Source organism: Pseudonaja textilis, chromosome Z (assembly GCF_049901715.1).
Source record: "Pseudonaja textilis isolate UNSWEBS1 chromosome Z, rPseTex1.2, whole genome shotgun sequence".
NCBI classification, from domain to species: Eukaryota; Metazoa; Chordata; class Lepidosauria; order Squamata; family Elapidae; genus Pseudonaja; species Pseudonaja textilis.
In genome coordinates, this window is record NC_142008.1 from 99,302,420 (window position 1) to 99,325,024 (window position 22,605).

At 37.0% G+C, this 22,605-nt stretch overlaps 1 protein-coding gene across 14 annotated transcripts in view; it reads right to left on the reverse strand.

The window, feature by feature from the left end:
- Positions 1–911: 911 nt before the first annotated feature.
- The window catches only part of SPOP (speckle type BTB/POZ protein), a 98,873-nt gene continuing 77,179 nt past the window's right edge, over positions 912–22,605 (reverse strand). For 9 of the 14 annotated variants that reach the window (XM_087918517.1, XM_026710921.2, XM_087918516.1 and 6 more), the window contains 9 exons: positions 14,026–14,166; positions 12,051–12,172; positions 11,441–11,592; positions 11,177–11,304; positions 7,758–7,935; positions 6,171–6,226; positions 4,864–4,986; positions 3,315–3,457; positions 912–2,163 (listed from right to left, as the gene is read on the reverse strand). In XM_087918517.1, coding sequence (XP_087774643.1) covers positions 2,019–2,163; positions 3,315–3,457; positions 4,864–4,986; positions 6,171–6,226; positions 7,758–7,935; positions 11,177–11,304; positions 11,441–11,592; positions 12,051–12,172; positions 14,026–14,103 — 1,125 coding nt within the window. In that variant the 5' untranslated portion in view covers positions 14,104–14,166 and the 3' untranslated portion in view covers positions 912–2,018. Of the gene's footprint in view, positions 2,164–3,314; positions 3,458–4,863; positions 4,987–6,170; positions 6,227–7,757; positions 7,936–11,176; positions 11,305–11,440; positions 11,593–12,050; positions 12,173–14,025; positions 14,167–21,824; positions 22,331–22,605 lie in introns of all 14 variants that reach the window. The other 5 variants (XM_026710927.2, XM_087918521.1, XM_087918524.1 and 2 more) reach the window with 2 other exon arrangements.

The following is a 22,605-nucleotide window of genomic DNA, read 5'->3' on the forward strand; positions in this document are numbered from 1 at the left end:
GAAAAGGAAGACTGAAAACTGAAGCTGGTGAGTGCGGACATCAAATGGGAAAAATAAATGAGGTCCTAAAAAGGAGCAAATTTAAAATTTTGTTTAGATCCTCCTTATCACTTTGCCAACTAGGTGGCAGTATCTAACTGGTTGAAAAGCTAGGAAGATTAAATCTCGTCAGTATTTGTGTGGAAGACCATCATAAAGCCAAAGATTGTGCAAAAGACTGAAAAAAATCTAGAAACCATCTCTGTAACAGAGGAATATTTTACCTTTACTTCATTGCTCTAGTGAGGCAAAGCAACATTAGAGAAAAGGACTTTGAGGAAATGTCCAAAAAAGTGATGTATCAACTGCACTCTCATTTGTGTAAAATGCAGATCTTATATTTATCAAGAGTAAATTGTTATAATTAAATTGGGGAAGTGTTTCTCCATACCATATTATTTCTGTTTTTCTTTAGGATTTTTTCCTCAGGCTTAGAGATAAAATGAGGATCCCATAGGACAAATTCCATCCATCCCAAGTGTCTGCAGTATTTCTACTTAAGGTACTGATAGGCTGAGAGATTCAGATACTTATCTCTTGAGCCAATTTCCTTTGTAGAAAAGGAAAAAGAGAAAATACCAGAAAACACTGAAAAACTAATACCTGCTTTCATGGCCCCAGAGAGGGCAACTCTCAGAGCAAGATCTTACCAAAGTATTAAACCAATGCCTTAGTATCTGCTGCGATCATCCCTGGATGTAAAATGTTTGCATCAATAAAAAGACCCAAAGAACTAAATCTGAACTTGGAGAAAATATGTTTTTTAAAAATAAAATAAAACCCATGAAGACAAGACATAGCAATGCACAGTACAAAATAGTAATTATACCCCCCACCACCACCAAAAGAAAACTCAAAAGGAGAAAAAGAGCTTTTCCACAAGTTTGGAACATTTTACCTGTAACAGAAAATGGGCTTAAAATGAAACAGGACCAAATTTTCTACAAACCAGTAAATGAATACAAATACTCAGTTGTTTTTAGCAACCCAGAACAAGAAACTTTTGACATAAGTATTTATGAACAATTAAATTTCTTTTAAAAAAACAAAACAAAAATATTTGTATATGGAGGAGGAATCACGGGAATTCAGAACAAAAAAAGTTAAGCGGGGAAAAAGAGAAGAACAAAGCTCCCACAATATCTAAACAATTAACCATTGTTCTTGGATATCCCATTCCAAGTGAAGAGGAACCACAATGGTTCCTGAAAACTGATAATGGCTGTCTCCATCCTACCCCTGTCTTCCAGAAAGTGTATCCTGGAGCAGTCCCTTTATCAGCATTTTTAAGAAGCTATCATTTTGACAAGATTATTCATCTGCTTCTTTTTTCCCATCCCAATTCATGTACAAGACATAGCAATCGTCTCATCATGGTTGGACGGTAAATGCAAAAATCTCAGTAGGGTCAGGTCTGTCCTTGTTTCAAAAATCTTTCAACAGAAATTCCACCAATGCTTCCTTTTATGGGATTTGGTTTGCCACGGCCAACTCATTTCCCCCATTCCCCAACTGATTTCCCAAACAAAAGAGAAAGTCTTCTTTGCTCCAACCATGCCAATTTCTTCTGTGCTGTCAGATGAAGAAGCCTCTTGTTGGTTTTTTCACTTTAAATTCCATTTAAGATTGTGGAATCATATGTCTGGTCAATTTTTAAGTTCTTGACTCAGCCATTCAAAGGAAAACACACAGAAAATGCAGCAACAGAGGTTGAACAATCCCCTTTCCCAAAGCATATCCCTCCCGTTTGCCCCAAAGTTGACTTGGTATTGTGTTTTGTTTTGTTTAGAAGTCTGCATGTTCCAAAATACTCTTCCTCCCAACCCACCCTGACCCACCCAAAACAAAAGAAAAAGCTCCATGGGTTGCATCATCTACCTGATGATCAAGTTTTGAGAAGCAACTGCTTCTGTTGCTATTTCAATTATTTTTTTTAAAGAAAAATACAGACAGAGGGTTGTGCAGTGGGGAACCCAGCCTTAGGATTGCTTCAGCCGTTTGCGTGGGGGTCCCAGAAAGGGGCACTGCGCAGAGGCCAGTGAACGATATGCCTCTGCTACCAAATGAGGGTGAGATACTACCATCGACTTCCAGCCTGCAGTCTCCATGACATCAGAAGCATGGCTGAAAATAATAACCAAGAATTCAAGATTACCAGATTGAAAAATGTTAATGAAAATCAACTATCTCTCAGCTACATATTACCTATCTGAAAATGTCTCTCAATACAAGCAACTGTATTTTTCACTGTGCACCTTTGGACATTATTTTTTAATAAAGATGTCTCTATTCCTGTATGACTATTTTGAGGCATATTTATTTATTTATTTATTGCATTTTTATGGCCATCCAACTCAAATATTTGTGACTCTGGAATACAATAAAGCAAGGTAAACCAACAAGACAAATAATCCCAGTTAAAATTAGTATTACTGCAGCTGCCATCTTCTTTGGCAAAAATAGTTGAGTAAACTTTCCTTTCCAAAAAGGAGCTTCATCTATATGTGCAGTAAAGCTGTTGTATGATAAATCCTGAGAATTGCAGCTCTAACAAAACTGGACAGAACCATCTTGAGGAATGCTGTAGTAAGAATCTGTTTATTCAAGAGAAGAACAAACATTCGAACAGCTGCTGGCTATTTGTCATCTCTCCAGAGTTGATGACAACATTTTAGAGTAGGAACAAATCTTGACACAGAACTTTTAGCTCCAGTTAGACACAACCCTTTCCCCTGGTATCCTGCAGAGGATCTGAATGCAGATTTCATCATCCCCAATCAGTTTTGCTATGCTGAGAAGCACAAGAGAATTCTAAGGTCTCTCTAGGGTGTAGATTCTGGAAAGATATCCTAACTTAAAAAAAGAAAAAAAGGTTAAAGGTTTCCCCTGTCCAGTCGTGACCGGCTCAAAGGGGTGGTGCTCATCTCCAATTCTCAGCCAAGGGAGCCTGGTGGTCTGGGAAAAGCTTCCGTCATCATGTGGCCTGCATGAAAGTACGGAACGCAGTAACCTTTCCCACTGAAGTGGTACCTATTTATCTACTCACATTTGCATGCTTTCGAACTGCTAGGTTGGCAGGAGCTGGTGCGAGTAATGGGAGCTCACCCCATTGCATGATGCTCAGGTCTTGAACCAAGGCTATCAGACAAGCCCAGTGTCATCACCACTGAGCCATCACTCCACCCATCCTAATTTAAGTAAAATGCCAAACTTTGCTTTGAAGATTGTTCTTCCTAGATTTAGTTCACTAGAGTCAAAAAAGAAAGCCCACTTACTAGTTTATGAAGTCAACTGCCTGAGTTTTTAGCTGGTCAGCACTGTGTAGATCAGCCAGAATTAGGATCTCTGCTGCATTCTCCACTGACAAATTGCTGCACAAAGCATCCTCACACATCACTTTCAAACGTTCCAAAGCATACTGCAAAAGATTAAAAAAGAATGGTTTCTCATAACTTTCTGGCAACATGAAACACCATCAGAATCCAGGCCACAAAGCATAGTGAATTGGATAATCATGCTTACAATATAAGGAGTGTAAATATATGTGGATTTAAATGGGGCTTCAGTGAACATCCATTTGGAGTTAATCCCACACCACATTATAAAATAAAAATCTCTAAGAATTAACACATGCACAATCATACATGAATGCTGGGTATCAGTCAATGTTGCTTAAAAAAATGAGAAACGATATTTCTTAAATATGCATGCTTGCATGTGAACCTATATTAGTTCTGTAGGTAACATAGCATCTCAGCATCTCTTCCCATCTTCCCCATAAACATTGGAAAGACAAAAGTGAACTCTCTAATCACATCTTCACCCAAGAGCCCAATGGCAGGTCTCTAGAGTTTCAGATAGGCATTGTGTTTTGTTTATAGAATAATTACGTATTTTTCCCAAGAGACTGGAGGAAGACAGAACAAACTGTTCCATAACCTCTTGGGCAAGCATTAAGAGGTTTTATGTGCTGCCATAAAAGGTTTTGCTTTCTGTTTTCAAAAAGACATCCAGAGATGTTTAGAAAAAAGAACTATGCAAAACCTCTTCAACAATTAAAGCCCCATTCAGTACCACCACTCTACCCGTGTTATGTAAGTGTTGCTGCAGCTAAATGGGTGTTAAAACATATTTATTACTGAACCATGCTGGAAAAACAAAATATGGTTTGGATCTCCAGAGGTTTTTTTTTTTTTTACTGTTTACTGGATAAAAGCTACACAAATACTTCATGTTTCTGGAAACTTATCCTTCTCAGCTACATTGCCATATCTCTGCTTCTAGCTCTATTCCCACAGCTTGGCTACTTCCTGGTGTTCTGGGATACAAGTATAGAAGTTGGAAATTCAGGGAGAGTATTAGATTGGAGGCAGATGGCCAATGTAGAGCTTGATTGGAACGATTTTAAACGATTCACGGAAGTATGCACAAAGAAAGGGAAACATAGCTTGGTTTCACTGATATCCACCAATTTAATATTACATCAGAATATTATGCTATGTGAAACAATGGCAAGTGGTTGCAGACCAACACAGATAATTTGGGGGTTAGAATGTGCTGTGATAGAAATTTTTCATCGTTTTTTTTATCTGGTTTACTCTGCCTATGCTATCCTCTCTGACAATAGATTTATGGGTCACTACATTCTACTTAAATAGGGCACAGCTTTTAATATTGGGGTTCCAAAAGATAAAAACATAAGGCATACCTACTCAAGAATGTGAAAGTACAGAAATACTCCAAATACATTGATATCATGATTTCTATTCTAGCTTCGCCCAATTTTTGTTCTTCTACAACGTAACAGCTAACTTTCCTTTTTACCTTGTCAGCTGCTGCAAGCAGATCGTCAGCCATTTTGTCAAGATTAGGTGCCTTTCCCGTATAAATGAAACACATCATTTCTTTAAAAACTTCAGGTTCCACATCATTGATTTCAACTCGATTCTGTACCAGAGAGGAGAGGAAGATTATTCTTCTGAGGCAAGATAAACCTTTCCTAGCCTAAATCTCTCCTTCAGCAATAATAATTCTCTGTAAGTAGGGGTGCAAACCTATTTATTTGTATTTATATTACTGCTTATCTTATTTAGTGACTCTGGACTTCTCCAAACCTTTCAGGTTGATGGCTGCATTTGACTTTAGGCGAATGGCAAGGATTGCCCTTCAAAAAGATAAGTTAAGGTTAAGAAAACAGGTTAAATTTGATTTTATAAATCTTATTAAAAGTCAAATAACTGTTAATTTGAGTGTAAAAATATTTAATATTTTCTCGTTATATCACTGAAAAAAATTGATGGCAAATTTTGGAATATTCTATGTGTAAAATTTAAGGGCCTGTATTTATAGAGCCTGCTGTAAACAATATGCAAACATAGGTTAAGAATCCTGCATCCCTTATAGCTCTACAAGAAGAAAAACTACAAATTCTTCCGTAGCCTGTTTTTTCTACCAAGTCTACCTGTAAAAAAATAAATAGCTAGCAATGGATGTTGTAGAATCATTCTAAGCAGAAGAGCAGCTTTTTTCCCAAAGTCAACTTTGAAAAGGGAGATGAGCAGCATATAAATTTAATAAACAAAGTAAGTACATTTCCAATTATTTAGCTGCCATTTTAAATAATTATTTATATTTTTTCCCTTTCTCAATTTCCTCAAGAGTTTACACCATAAATTATAATATGCTTATCTCTACCATATCCTATATATAAAACAGGTAAGGTGTAACATTTATATATTTATTTGGACCCTGACTCTATTCAGTTTCACTAAGACTACAATCTCAGATTAGCATCCAGTGCTTCAGATCTAACTGCTGGAAATAAAGAACTTAAAATCAATTGCCCAATAACACTGACAGTTTGTTTTCATGGGCAATGATGGATCTCTTGCCAACCTACTACAGAAAACTAACTATCCAAACAGCAATCTAGATTCATATCTCTTCTCTGTTCTCAGAGCAAAATGCCTTGTCAACCTTGACACATTAACAAGACTATATTTCATTGAGCCTCTCTTGTCTGAGAAGGACCTTTGTGGTTTGAGGTCAAAAGTTTGCAATACTTTTCAGTTATTAGCTAAGGTTTGCCTCAGCAATATCTTCTGTCTGGGCAGCTCTTCTTCACGGCTTACCTTTTTACTCTCTTCCATCTCATGTTCAAACATTGCACTGAAAACTGGAGAACGAGCTGTATGCATGGTAGATTGGCATAAGGTAAAATGGAAAAAAAACACCATTTTTAAAATGTGAAACAGATACTCTTTCTTTCTAGAGAGGAACTGATATATATCATCAGTACTTGCAAATTCAAGTAATGTATAAAATGGACAAGTAAAAAATAAATTGTATGCTCACAAGAGAATCAAATCAAAATTTTTGCCCAACGGAATAGGCATATGCTTTCCCAACAATTTATTCCCACCTATGCAATGAGATAAGATAAACTCTGGAATGCAACTAATTCAATTTTCAGGTTTCCTCAATTCCATTTCTTCAGAGGTCCTTTGCCATGGCTTTTGTGTTGTTGTGTGCTTATCACCACAGAATATAAAGGCTTTGAGCACTAAATTAAGAAATAATTAAACACAATAAACATTCATATATACTGTACCACAGCAGTCCCCAAACTTTACGGCTTGTGGCCCAGGGGATGAGAGATGGGAACTGGGCCAAGCAAGCTGGCAGGTTAGTATACATGCACAAGTGCCTGTTGGCCTGCTGCTCATGCAAATTGAGCTGCTTGTGTGCATGCACGCTCCAGCCAGCCGCTCACATGCCCAATTCCAAATAGGCCATAGCGCAATAGTCAGCTGTGACCTGAGGGTTGGGGACCTCTGCTGTGATAGATAGAAATGGATCCTCAATCTATATAAATATGGAACACCTATTTTTCAAAATCCATTCTTATTTTGCAGCAACAAAGATAAATTCTATATAGAACCAAGAAATCTTCTAATAACTATAAAACCACAATCTTTTGATCTGTGGAATTTCAGAAGAATTTAAAATACATTTTATCTTTAGGTTATGATCGTTCATTTGATGACTGTTTCAAGTTATGTAAGTACAAATAATAGTTATGGCCAGTTCATAAAACTGAAGTGCGTGTGTCATTACATGATCAAAATTTGAGTCCTTGGAAGCCTGCCCACACTTATGACTATCAAACTTGCAGCATCACATTGCTGTGATGTTTCACAACGTTTTTACCCTTCATGGAGCCAGGGTGGGAGTGGCCTGTGCATGATGCATCCGGCCTGCGGGATGCGACACTCCTGCTACAGGGGCACTTCAACTCCCACCACCCACATCCCTCTCATTAGTAAGCCCTATACTCCATGCTCTCTATAGTCCTGCACTCTGCCACCCACAGCTGAATTTTGCTGCTACTGAGCTGACCAGTCATGCCTGGCTGGCCTTTGGCAAAGCAAGTGTTGGACACATGAGGCCCTCGTCTTGTGGTCACAAATTGTAGTTTCTTCATGAGCCCTATTCTTTCCAGTTCAATTACATCCAATTCTCAGAAACTGCTGGACAAGTCCCTGCAGTTTTCCAGGCAAGGTTTTTCAGACGTGGTTACTATTGCCTTCTACTTAGGGTTGAGAGAAAGTGATCGGCCCAAGGTCAACCAGCTGGCTTTCTGCCCAAGGTGGGACTAGAATTCACTCATTTCTAACCTGAGGCCTTAACCACTATAACAAATTGCAGTCAATACCAACCTGCTAATATGGCTTTGTGAGCTTGAAACTCTTGGCCTGCTACACACAGGGAGCAATCTGTGAAGCGAGAGTTTTCCCAGAGACCTCCCAACTCATCAGCCAAGCGGCATTCAGGTACCTTCACCATGTTCATGGAATTCTGGCCGGAGATATTGACAGAGTCCTGTACTACACTCACCTGCAAGGAAGCATAGAAGCCCATGCTCTTTATAAACATACTGGTAATAGCAGCAAAAAAGTCTAGAAGAACTTAGCAAAAATAACCACCCCATCAACAACAAATTCCAGAGCGATACAGACCTTTTTGTAAGAGAACCCAGCAACACACAGGAAAAGTTTGAGTTTTCCTACCCCACTCTCCAAACCATTGTCTATGTGCAAGTTCACCACACTGAAATGAAGACGGATTATCAACTACTTCAAGGCAGTATATGAAACAAATCTATACATTCATACAACATTGGGCAAAACTCAAAGATAGCACAGAAAACCTATTTTATAGGTTTTCAACAACATATTCAGTTTGCTATAATCCCTCTCTGCCTTTCCAACAGAAGATCTTATTGTTCTATTGTGTACCCCACCCCTAAATGGTTACTTAATAAATAGGGGATTGGTCCACATAATGCATTAGGTTAGTAAAAATGGGTTCATGTAATTTATGGTTCAGGGTGTTGTGAGAACCTACCTGTTTATCAATTTGTGTGAAAAGCCTTTCTATTTAAGCCACAATATAATCTATATGAGCAGAGTATATGGAGAATGTAATGATTTCTGCTGCAATCCTGGATTTAGAATGTTGTACGAATCTAAATGGTCATGTCATGTGTGCAGGTAAATGAAAATTCAATTTTATGCTAGTTTGGGCCAAATCTCCCAAATGATTGATCAGATGTGAATGTGCATATCTTAAAATTGTTCTCTATTAGGCAGCAAGTGAATACTATAACAACAGGCTGTGCTTATCACTAGTCACATGCCTTTCTGAGCTGGCATAGCCTCTGATGGTCCCCAAGAAAGAACAAAACCCAGGCTCCAGTAATGGAACATAGATTCACAAATTAAAAGCAAATTTATTTTTTAATATACAGAGAAAAAATACTATCTCTAATCAAATAAAAAATCCATCTAGTCTGGCAGATTATGTTGCAGAATATTTGATCTGTAGGAAGAACAAACTCAAAGCTAGGGAAAAAACCTGTTTTCCAACTGCCACTTCTCAGCCCAAAGTGTTCAGAAAAGGAAAGTGCCATTGTGACAGTTAGTTGTGAATGTATAACTATTAAGAAAACTGAAATCACTCTGATAGATGGTTCTTTTACAAAAGTATACCCAAGAATCAGATCTGAAAGTTATTGAAAACAGTTCCTCCTTGGCAAAAGCAACTGGGACAAGAATTTCTCCAAGTAATGCAATTCTAAAGTGCAAATCACACAAATGCATTGCTCAGCAAAGGCAATCCCAATAGTCCCTTATTATTTTAATGTAAAGTCACTTCCATGATTTTAGGACGATATCCACATAATTTCCTTACAGCAATGTGGAAATGGCTTGCCACTGTATTCTTCCAGGATATTTTTTCATTTTCCTTAGATTGGCATTACCTGAAGAGCCCCCTTCAAGTGCAAATCAGATCTGACCAACAAAGTTTCCGATGCAAGTCTTTGTTTTTCTTTACTGGTTGAAGTTGGGGAAATATAATTATTAGTGAAAGTATCAAAGGAGCAATTTATGTTTAACTAAACATAAATGGCTTGCTTAGTCCTTCTTGTGTAAACTTCTGTCAGCCTTGGAAGCCATGTTAGCACCAGAAGCTTCCACACTCCCACATTCTTGAGTGTGTGAAGTTGGGAGGGGGGATTTCATGGAGTGTATATGGTTAGACATAATAGTATTCTTCTTTAAAGTCAAGGTCATATTATTCCTGCACCTGGCTGAGGAATAATAGACTGGATTTCTCAAGTTGGAACAGATGGTGATTGAGCATGTGATATAATGATGGGTTCAGGGGGTGGATTTGTAATTTTTTACTACTGGAGGAAAACCTGGGAACCTTCAGATTCGGGTTTTCCCACATGTGCCAGTATAACTACTCTAATAAAAGGAAACTGATAAAATGCCTGTCTCAGAGCTTTTAACTGGAGTTGGGTTTTTCTAGAAAGCTGACACTCTGTGTACCACAGTGGTGTGACTATCTTAAGCGTTTTGATTTTCACACAAATCTAGACAAAATTCAGCACTGAAAGGATGGTGATTCCAAATAAAAGTTTATATGTATTCAAATTTCTATCATCAAAATCCATGGAAATTAAAAGCCTGTGATTTTAGTTGGATTGCATCCAGTTATCTCTGCATTCATATTGTAGCAGTCCTTACTACCTATTAAACAAAGGGATATGTGGGATACTAAAATTCTGATTCTTTCCTCTTTGACATGGTAGCCCGATCCCTCTGCATGCACAAGGGATCCAGATGGTAAAAACGAAATGTCAAGCAAATGCAGAGAAAACAGCCTTCTATTTTGTCTGCAGGCAGGCGGTTGAGTCAGTGAACAATCTATGAGGCAGGGATTTAATAAAGTAACAAACCTTTCTCCAGCACGAAATAGTTTAAAGGAAACAAGGCATTCATATAGTTCTTACTTCACTAAGTCTTGTCATTGAGTCTTCAGAGCAAGTTAGCAGAGCAGTAACCAACTCAAAAACGTATTTCCCCTAAACAGTTCGGGGATCCTCCAGCAAGAAAGAATAAGCTGAATGTATGGTGTAACACCTACTTACGTGACCAAAACCACCTTAGCAGCAACGATCAGTCAATGCAAGTTTTTTCTGTCTGTCAATCAAGTCTATATTTTTAAATGGTCAAAAAATGCTTAAGACAAGGGTTTGGCTTTTTTACCTTTGAACATTACCTGGAAACTGTAGCAGGTACAAAATACAGCAACAGCAAGCTAATGGGTAAGAACTACCATGCCATATCATGTCAGTTTTGTAAGGGATGACTTGGTTACCAATAGATTTCAAAATTCAAATTCCATATACTGGTTATAACCTGTAAACCCCATAACGTTGTGGCACCTAGGAATTTCAAGAACCAACTCATCCAGAAGAATTGATCCATCTAAAGCTTTAGCCATGATGGAGATATTTGAAGTTCCACCCCATAAAGACCAACTTTATGATGAACAAGTTAGATTTGTGATAGAAGCCAAGGCAACAAAACTATTTTTGTGAACACTTTCCCAAATGAAACCATGAGGTCCTACATCAGGAGTCTCCAAATTTGGCAACTTTAAGATTTGTGGACTTCAACCTTCAGAATTGCCTATCCAGCATACTAGCTGAGGAATTCTAGGAGTTGAAGTCCACAAATCTCAAAGTTGCCAAGTTTGGAGACCCCTGTTCTACATCTTTCCTTACCTCACAAAAGAGAGTGAGTTTGTCATCTGGAAGGAGCCCATTTGCCTCATCTAGAAGAAAATCTCTTCTGATAAACTTCTTGAATCCCCAGTCTTTGCCTTGCACAAACCGATAGGCTCTCTGACTCTCTGGAAACATACAAAGGGGTTGGAATTTAAAAAAAAAAGAATAAAGAAATTTCAAGACACACAAACAGAAGTATTTATTTTCTGCTCTATTTGGGTATGAGTCAAATATAAGTACCCAATTACTAGCTATGCATACCCATTGCTTTTGTTTCTTCTCCTTTTGCATTCAAAATAGAGAACTTGAATTTGGCTCGGACTTCGCTTTTCGGGCAGCTGACCAGTAACAGATAGAGTGAAAGATAATCTTTACTTTCTTCATCCAAGCCCTTTGGGTTCACACGCAAACACCTGCAAAAGCAGAAAAATCACATTCATTCTCTCTCTATAAATGATTCAACTACAGTGAAACAACTTTCTATCTACATATTTTCTTTTTAAAAATTGTATCATGAATGATAGTCTGTTTTATTCTGCTTATTATATTTTAGTCTGCATTTACTACAGACTATTAAGCAATGAAAATTTGATTTCTTGTAGATGATCATAGGAAATTGCTAAGCCACACTTACAAATGGGTAACTAAAATTCAATAGTAAATGCAACCCTTTCTTTTCTCAACGGTTTCAATCCAGTCTTTTACTGTCCCATTTTTACAGGTGACAGTTCTGAAAGGTAGCATTAGTAAATTCAGCTATGGCTGTAAATGAATATGAAGCCAAAGTGTAACTCTAAATCTAGCTTTGAGAACTACGTAATAATAAACAAACCTTCTGCTGTTCCCTATCTGGAATTTAACTGGTCCTTACCATTTCAATTTATCATTAGCTCCTGATGAAAATGTTGAACTTTTGATGACCTCACCCATTTCCTCTCGACAAAAGCTGAAGTTATTGATGGTCCACATGTAGGAAAATTTGACCACTTTAATCTTTAAAAAGAATGGGAGAGAAGGGAAATACTGGGTAGAAATTTACATACATTGTTATAAAAAACAAGATCACCCAAAATAATCCCAATATTTGAGAATGAAGGAAAAATAAATTTAAAACTCTATCCTCTTGAAGTATCACAAGTACCTCTTCAAGAAACTGAAACTTCTTGTTTATCAAAGGCTTTCTACAATATTTCTATCCTTGTCCCTCTCCATCAGAAGTCTGGAGGAAAATTTATAGGGCTATTAAGTTAGTATATTTGGCCTGCACCAATTTATTTGAAAAGGTAGGAGTATGCCTGCTTTGAGAAAAAAATTGCTGCTACTGAATTATTTGCAGTAGCCCTTTTTAATGACCTTTGATTTAGTGACTTCAAATTTATCATGGTGCTCCTTATACTTGCAGCCATCAGTCCCCATGGTCACTTGACTGCAATTTCAGGTACCTGGTAACCAGATTACAATTATGATAATCACAGTATCACATGATCAGTATCACAAAGTTACATGATCACCAATTGCAATCTTCACTACCAGCTTCCAACAAGGACTAGTTTGTCCCATCTCTATAGGACACTGATGCCATGTGGGTTTTACCTAATGACAGCAGTTGGGACTGTCATCAGAGTCGATGGGGTCAGATGTAGATGCATTTTACATGTCTTGCCAGTCGCTATTATTTTCAGTAAGCAAGGACTACCTGTACTTGCATTCACGAGGAGTACAATTTGATGTGTTTCATGTATTTTGATTCCAGAATGGAATAGGAAAAGCTTCCATTCTGCCTGACCCTTTGCAGCCATTTGTTAAACTTTGTGCTAAGGTTGTATTAAGAGGAGTTCTGATTACAATGATTATTAATATGTGCACAAAGAATTACAGCATAACAATTGCTGACATAACTATAGGTAGTCCTCAACTTATGATCACAATTGAGCCCAAACTTTCTATTGTTAAGTGCTATAGTTAAGTGAGTTTGTCCTATTTTATGACCTTTCTTGCCAGTTATTAAATGAATCACTGCAGGTATTAAATTAGTAACATGGTTGTTAAATAAATCTTGCTTCCCCAATGACTTTGCTATACGACTGCGGGACACTGCAACTGTCATAAATATGGGTCAGTTGTCAAACGTTTGAATTTTGATGATGTAACTATGAGGATGCTGCAACAGTCATAAGTGTGAAAAATGGTAATAAGGCATTTTTTCAGTGCTGTTATAACTTTGGTCACTAAATGAACTGTTGTAAGTTGAGGACTATCTGTATGTATTTTTAATGCTAGGCATAGTAAATATCAATTATAAGAGCCAATATAAAAAGAAAACCTATCAGATTGGACCTTTCCTGTTTCAGTACAAAGTACATTTGTGTAATATTTCAGTTACGAAGCCCACAAGTTGCTATCTAAAACAAAGATGGGCACAAAATGTTATTAATCTGATCCCCATTTGATTTTGTTGGGTGGATGTCTTAGTTATTCTAAATCTAATATTGTTGCAAAAGCAAACACAACAAAAATAGGTTTCATGCTCTGCAAGTCTGTTTTTTCATGGCAGTATATATATTAGGACCATCACCAAAACCTAACATAGCTTCTAGGTGACCAGATAGTTACCATCTATCCCTGAGAAGTCTGGCAAGAACAATATTATGAATCTGGGAGTTCCACACTTTCCAATTACAATTATTATACAAATTACAATTATGTACAAATATTAAAATGTATCAAGTTCAGTTATTTTGAAATGATGTCTCTCTGTAAAACACTTGCTTGAATCCAATTCAGAGAGGAAAACAAATGCCAGTTGATCTACAGTCACTAGTTAATATTTCAAAGTGCAGGCATACTTGAGTGTAACACCAGCTCTCTGCAACAGGTCCGCTTGACATCTCTGCCGGAGGAGGAGGACTCGGTACCCTTGACATCGCCAGCTTGGAGATCAGATAGGATTTCACAGGTTAAAGAATTCTGTGTATGTAATCTTCACTCTAATTGCACAGGAAGTGGGAGGGGGAAAAGAAAGAGTTTAAATATGTAGCAATTTCTGTTCATTTCTGTTTGCACAGCAAGATACCAAAATTAGTTTATGGTGTTTCAGTTGTGCAATACCTAATCACCTCCTTCTTGCTGTGTTTTTGTATGAAATGTACACTTCATTCTATACATGCCATGCCAAATTGTTACACTTAATGAAATATCATTGGTTGTTCCTTAGGCTTTGGATATTTTCCAATTTCCAAGTCCCTAAGATTTTCATCTAACTTACTTCTATGCCATATTTACCATCCTCATTTAAAGAAAAAAAAAAGTTTTTATCCAAATAATACCATTAAAACTGAGGGCCAGGCAGTCAATTAATTGCCAAAATTGAGATAGAGATTTTTTTAAAGGAAGTGTCGCTCTCACTGGAGAATGATGGATATAGTAAAATGAATGTAGAATTGGTAGTGACAAAGGACGGAGTGCCTTGGTCACTACCCATGTCTTTCTCAATTCTTCACAAATGATGGCGACTTTTCTTCCCTTCAGTTATCAATTTTCTTGTCCTTCCATTATCAAATTCCCAACTCTCCATTATTAAATTCAGAATTATCTTCCTTTGTTACAGCTACTTCCATGATGTAAACAGGAGGGAAAACATTGCAGTATTTACTCTGACACATTAGAGGTCAGAGTGACTCGGCCTTAAAAACGAAGTGATAAGAGATTCAGGAAGATTGCAGTGTAATTCATTAACTGAACATGGAACGCAGAATAATAGCATTGAAAGGAACTTTGGAGGTCTTCTAGTCCAACCCCCTGCTCTAGCAGGAGACCCTACACCATTCCAGACAAATGGCTGCCCAGTATCTTCTTGGAAAACTCCAGTGATGAAGCACGCACAACTTCCAGAGGTAAGCAATTTTACTGATTGTATAACCAGTCAGAAATAAACACCTGAGGGCAAGCCCCCTCTTCCCAGTAACAGGCCCTCAAATATTGGAAGATTGCTATCGTATCACCTCTAGTTTTTCTCTTCATCAGACTAGACATACCTAATTCTCTTAGTTGTTCATCATACAATTTAGCCTCCAGATCCCTTATCATCTTTGTTACTCATCTCTGTACTCTTTCTAGAATCTTAACCTCTTTTTAAAAGAAGAAAATAATTTGAAGAAAAAAAATATGAATAAAATGAGTTTTGGAGCACATAAATGTTGGGTAAAAGCTATCCTTCCTATGTATATATGACAGCATGTAGGTTGGTATTTCCAATGACCAAGCGATCATCAGAAAGACTTTTGACATCAGTAACAGCTTAATAATGTTCAATATATACTGAAAACAAAATGAAGTTGACTTGAGCATATGGGACATAATTATAAGAGTATTGCAGTGATCACTGAAATTTTGGGCCACATCATAGCTTAGACTGTTTATTACAGTTAGAGGCATTCAGAAATAACTGTTCCTTCAACTTTCTTATATGCCAAAGCAAAAATAAAAATAAAAATCAATGTTACATCCCAAAACCTAAAATTGTTACCATTACCATATTATTCAATATTAACATAACCCATAGCTAAACAAAATGAAATAATTTGGTTGTGTAAATCAGAGCTGGGTGACATTTGAGGCCAAAAAGGCTATGCAGTCTTAGGTGCATCAACAGAGAGAAAGTTTCACAATCACACTTTACACTGGTGAGACCACATTTGGAATACTGTGCTTAAAAAAAACCCTGAATATTATCTACTATCCCCTCAGGTGATATTACCATATCATTTCCAGGTAAAGTTCTTGGTCTCAAATATCACCCAGCTCTGATTTACGAAACCAAATTATTTCACTCCATTTAGCCATGGGTTATGTCAATATTGAATAATATGGCAATGATAACAATTTTAGATTTACTTCCTTTGTCATGTAACATGTAGCAAGCACACAAAACACTTCCAGTTATTGCTGAATGCTTCTGATTAAAATGATAACCACTGTGAACCAGTGTGTGGACAAAGATTTTTTTTAAGTTTTCAAGAGTTTATGGAGACCAGGGGGATTTAATACAATAGTTACATTAAGCCAATTAGAGGCCAAACACCTATACAGTAACCTATTTTTAAAAAGTGAATTTCGCATCTCAGTAAAGCATAACCCAATGTCTAAAATTTCAGGAGGAAATTTTAGGAAATCCTGAGATAATTAAAAAAAAAAAAGGAATGGAACCACATCAGAGTATGGGTGGCCACTTCTTTAATAAAGGAACCTTATGCAAAGCTCTTTCCATCCACCCGAAGTGGCAGCACATTTTATAGCTGTGTAAATTGAACGAATGCAAAATGAGTCCTCTTTGGTTGAAGATTGATTTTAATAGGCTAATTTAGGAGCTTTGCCAGTTCCTACTGCATCTATAGTATACCCATGTGTGCCATCAACCATATTTGTGAGAACTCACTGCGTAGTGCAGAAAAAAAAAGTAGGCAAAGGAAAACGTTGAATTCTAGCAGATGAGAGAGTAGACAGGCAGATAGCTAAATGAACTAAACAGAAATGCAGTTTTTCTGAGAGAAGAAATTAATGCAGCACTACAAATAATAAAGAAAAAGGTTGTTTAAATGATCCTGCAATCATTCTTCAACATTTTCTAACCTTGCAACATACATTTCTAACGGCTTGGCTCTAGGGGGTGGGGGGGAGACATATACAGTGGAAGGTAACAACAGGGCTACTGCCTTGGGAGTACGTGATATCTTTCCAGTTAGAAGGTGAATGAGAAAAAGCGTGGCTGGATTCACGCATTTTAGATGTGAGCCCAGCCTCCCACTCCCCATACGCACACTTTTGAAAAGTCTGCACAGACAAAAAAAAAAAAAAGTTTGTTCCCTTGTATAGCATCTGGTAAGATATGCGTATCTACCAGCCCCGGCAAACTCTAAAATTAAAAAAAAAATCAAGAATACTGCCACTAACATCAAAAGTGTGAGAATTAAGTTAAGAAAAACAGATGTTACCACAGAATTATGCTGGAAAATGGGGGAGGAAAGAGAAGAGAAATAAATATTGCTTTTCAAAGCAATATTTCTGCCCGCTCCAAAAGTGGAGGGGGAGGCAGGAAAGGAAATTCTTTTAACCTTTTCCAATATAATTTTAACACTTTCTATTTTGCCTGACTCACATAAAACTCATCTTTTCTAAATAGCAAAAATATCCTAAGCACTTTAAATAACAGTTATATGACTTTTACCTCCCCTTAAAAGTTTCATTATCAAAAAGACTGGCTACACAGTCAACATTTTTACAATTTTCAAGACATAAAATAGACAATGCAACAATTCAGAATATTAATCAGGATAGGCTTTACATAACTGTATTAATTTTAAATCTTAAAGCAATCCCCATTAATTCTCTATGCTAACAGAAGGTAGAACTATACAAACCTTAACCACGTGTCGCTTTTCCAACAACTTTCGTCTTCTAACTTTCGTCTGATCTGTGGCTGTCTTATATCTAAGTCCCATGTGACTGATTCACTTTCTCTCATTTATTTATTTATTTCTGTGCCACTCCCCCCCACCCGCCTATTCAAGGACAGGAATTATTAGTATCTAAGTTTGCTATCTCCAGGTGTTTATAACAACCTTGGGAGTCAGTGTCTCAAACACATTCAGAGTGATTTAATTTCTACATCCATATGAGAGAGGCTACAGCAAGGATGAATAACCGGTGTTTTTCCAATTATTGCTGAACTCCCAGAAGCCCAGCCAGCATGGCTAATGATGAGGAATGAGGCTAGCTGTATTTCAGCAACATCTGGACTACAAAGAAGATACAAAGGCATACATTACACAACAATTACACAGTTTAATGTGGGTTGTTCAGTTCTGGTCTCAATGGTTATGTGAACTCAACATTGTAGCTTGTAATGTGTGATTTAAAACTTAATGTGCAGCCTGAACTCATCTGATTAAGTTTATTCAATAAACCATAAATGAAGCATAGATTAGCATAACATGTAAACTTACTGAGATATATTTTCATATGATGGCACCACAGCATTTATTCTCTGCTTTTTGAGCCAAAATGCTTAACAGAAGAAACTGCTGGATAAATCAAGCATTCTTTATTCTACATTGGTTTAGTGGATGACTCTAAAAAGCTCATAAGAATGGATTGGAGTGTAATAACTCTCTTCTGCTGTTGCTTCCCTGCAACAAGTTTTTAAGACACTGTGTGGATTCAACAAATAGTAAAGAAACATAAATGATAGTAACCACTGATAGCTTGATGCTCCATAACAACCTGTCCACTTCCTTTTAAAAACTTTTCGAATTGATTGCTACTGTAATTGCTGGCAATGGATTCCAGAGTTTAACAATGAATTGCATGGGGGAAAATTTTCTGTAGTTCTTATAACAGCTCATATTCACTTCAAACAGATAATCTCAAATTCTAATGATGTAAGAGCAGAAGAATCTTTCACATTAATCATTCTTTGAATATTTTGTACCTGTTGGATCGTTCATTATGCTCTTTTAAAGTTAAACAATGTCTTTCCTTGTATAGAACTATTTCATCTCCTAATCATTTTAATTGCCTCTTTTTTTGCAACTTTACTACCTCTGTAGCATACTACTACATATATACTAAATCTATATTATTTTGACACTTTAATGAATTTTCCTTTGTGCTTCAAACCTCATTCTTGATCAATTATTGTCAGCTGTCAATTGCATGTGGGTATCTGCCCTCTTATCCCAGGAAATTGCTAAGGAATCTATGATAAGAATACTTCATCGGAATATTTTTAAAAATCAAAATATTTTGCATTTGCTAGGTCATCCTTGTTTAAATGCTTGTTGGTGCAACCTAAAATCTACATTACAAGAAAAGCTTAGTTTGTAGAAACCATGTGGCTTCTTTTCCAACAAAACTCATTTTGTGTTTGCTTATTTTCCTTTTAACTCCATTTTAAATTTTCCCCCTTAATATTAATCCAAATTAACCCATAGTTTCTTGTCATCACCGCTTGCTTCTTTTAAAAAAAAATAGGATTCACACTGGCTGTTTTGTAATCTTCAGGAATAGACCTCAAGCTCTTTGGTGTAAATCAACATGGCTTAAGGAATTATTTATATGTAGTTTGTCAGTTTGGCTTATAATATCATAGCTCACTGCCTATTTCAGTTTATCTATTCAGTTTTTCCCTTCTGGGGGAAAAAAACAGCTCAAGGACGGGCAACTTTCCCATGTTCCTCCCAACTTCCACCAAGGTCAACAGCAAAAATTTATCCAATTTCTTTTCTAGTTCTTTATTCTCCTTTAGCATATAATTAATGATCCTTAATGTCCTTTGTCATGTGCTCAAATATTACTTATAATTCTTTAGACACTGCTTAGATATTCTCTGGCAAATTCTATACCCCCCTAATTTGAGTAAAAATCTTCCTCTCTCTTCCCTGTCTTCTCAAAGGAAGCCTTCTTGCCTTTAATGGCATCTCAGTTTCTGTTCAGCTCTGATTCTCAACTCATCTTTGATTCCAGTCTCTTCCTGGACTTTGTGGAATTTTTCTTGATCTGAGGTACACGTGGTGGTTGAGAATATAATGCTTTTGAATGATCTCCAAGCATTGTGGGGCAAAAAAAATCTAACCTTCTTGATTCTTTCTTTCAACTTTCTTTTTACAAATTTCTTCCTTTTCTTTTTTGTTCTTTTGAAATACATGTCACCATGCCTCACTTTCTTATTAAAAATCCACTGGTATTCATGTTGGTTATAGAATTATTAATATTGTTCCCAAACAATTTATAATTTGAATTTTGGGGCGCTGTTCAAAATTTTGGGCACATTTTGGGCACCATTCAAAATTAATTCTAGGGCTCTATCTTTATTTGTTAGTTCTATGAATAGTTGTTTCAGAATACAATTATTTATTGTATCTAGAAATTTAGTCTCATCATACCCAGAATATACATTTCACAATTTATGTGAAATGAAGTCATTCATTATTAGCACATATTTATAGATAACAATCTAATTTCTTTTTCAGGCAGGTAATAATATTTTGTTTCTTGGACATTAGGTTTATATGTGTTATTCCGTATCTGTAGAATTAATTTCATTTATTTCTAAGCTATTCTTTAGAACACTATAATTCTGCCTCTGATGAATAGGGCAACTTTGCTCCTAATATCCCTTTCCTTTCTTTTTTTAACAGAGGTTACAGGAAATCAGTCCTTGACTTATGACTGTGATTGAACTTGGGAATTAGGGGCCTAAATCATGAAAGTCACATAACCAAACACATCTTTGCGACCTTTTTTATGACAGTCATTAAGTGAAGACAGCAGTCATTAAATAAATCCATTGTTCATTATGAACAAGTTTTTGCCAAAAAGTGGAATGCCACTTTCCAGCAAAACGTTTTTTAAATCATGGTCATATGTCAAGGTGTGTGTGCAGCAAATGCGTCTACAGGCAGGCCAGTTGCCAAGCACCTAACATGCAGTCAGGTGACATTAAGGATGGCTGTTAGAAATTCAAAACCGAGTTGTATATTTAGAGATAACTGTACCCCATTAGTTGCTTCTATTCTATGTTTCTGTAGTAAACAGTTCAGGTTTTTCCACAGCACCAAGCACTCCAATTCCCCCATCTTAGATCAGAGGCACCTACTTGACCATAAGCACTTAAAAAGAGTCTCCTCCTATTTATTTACAAGCTATCTTTTTCACAGTGAACCTAGGCAGCTTACACAATATGATCAAAACATTTACAAAGTAATAAAAGAAAGGCAGATGTTTCTTTAGCATTCTTTTGACCTTGTAGTTTTCTGGACTAATAATAGCCATTTCTAAGATACAAATGGTTCCCATTTGAACAATTACAAAAATTATTCTAGAAATGCTTTTTCTCATATTGGAACTCGTTTTGTATTTTTGACGTTCCCACTAAAATCCATTTAGAAACTGATTTGTTACATTTCATGTTTTATACTATAAATAAAAGGATATAACCTGCACCTCACAAATGAAAACTCCCTCCTCCTGGCCTTTATCTCATGCCTACATTGAGACTATTCAGCTAACTGTCCTTGTGCATGGGACAGACAGCATTTCCAACAAAAGCATTATGGCAGCCCTAGATTTCAACAATCCAAATTTGCCCCTTCACTTTTGATTCTGAACACTTGTGTGAGAGCAACCATATAATTGACTCCAGCAATACCTACTGGAATGTCTAGATCAGGAGTGGGCAATTAATTTTCCCAAGGAGCCCCAGGAGAACCTGGGACTGTTATGTCACCTGATTTAAGGTTCTCAAACTCCATCACTTCAACTCCTCAGGCTGCTCCAGGTACTATGCAGGTGCAGAAAAGCATTTCTTTCCTCATTCTCCTGTGTCTGCCAACTGACTGAAGGAATGCACAGAGCCTGCATAGAGTCAGACTTGAGCTGGCTTCTTCTCCTGCCCCTTGCAACACACTTATTTACATTTGATTTCTAATTTTCAATTGACTTCATGCTGGTTGAACATGGGCAGCCAAAGGGCTGGATGATGCCTGAAGGCCATAAAATGTCCAGAGCCGAATTAAATGGTTTGTGATGTCTGAAACCTTAGCATCAGGAAAGTAAATTTATCTGAGCTAGAGCCATTATTAAGGCTTACCTCGTGATTGTAAAGGCTGCGAAGTATAACTATTTCTTCATCCTTCTTGCATCTGCCACTTAGTTGCCAGTGTTCCTGTTTTGGGTGATTTGGTCCTTCCTTGGAAGGTGCAATACTGAAGTTAACCTAAAATGTTGTTGTGAAGAATATGGTGTGCATCAGGCAGACAAAGTTGGTTGCATTCATTCTATGTTGGACTCCAGTCTTATAGCATAGTCAATTGAGGTGGTAGGAGTTACATCTTGCAAGCTGACGTGAGCCCCTGGAACCTGAGGAAATAGACAGGGTCCTCTCAGCTGCTGGTTCGCAATGTTGTTTAGATCTGTACCCCTCCAAGCTAATTAAGATTGTGCAGGAGAGGGTGGGGCTGGATAGTAGTTAACGCCTGCTTGAGAGGGTGAGTTGTCCTGCCAGCTCTTGAAGAGGTATTGGTACAATACCTCAAAGAACCATTGCTTGATCCAAGTAGACAGAACAGCTTTTATCTGATCTCCAATCTTTCTTTTCTAGGGAAGGTGGTAAAGAGATGGTCGCATGTCAGCTTCAGAGGAACCTGGATACAGTGACTATTTAGACCACTTTTTGTAATATATAATAATTAATAAATAATCAGGGTTCAGACCTGGGTTTTAGAATGACAGAGCATTGATTGTGCTAAGTGTATGACCTCTAGTGGGAATGGGATGGAAGTAGTGCGTCTATCTCGGCTCTTCTTGACATCTCAGTGGCGTTTGATACCATCAATCATGGTATCCTTTCAAACCAGCTTCAGTAATTAGGA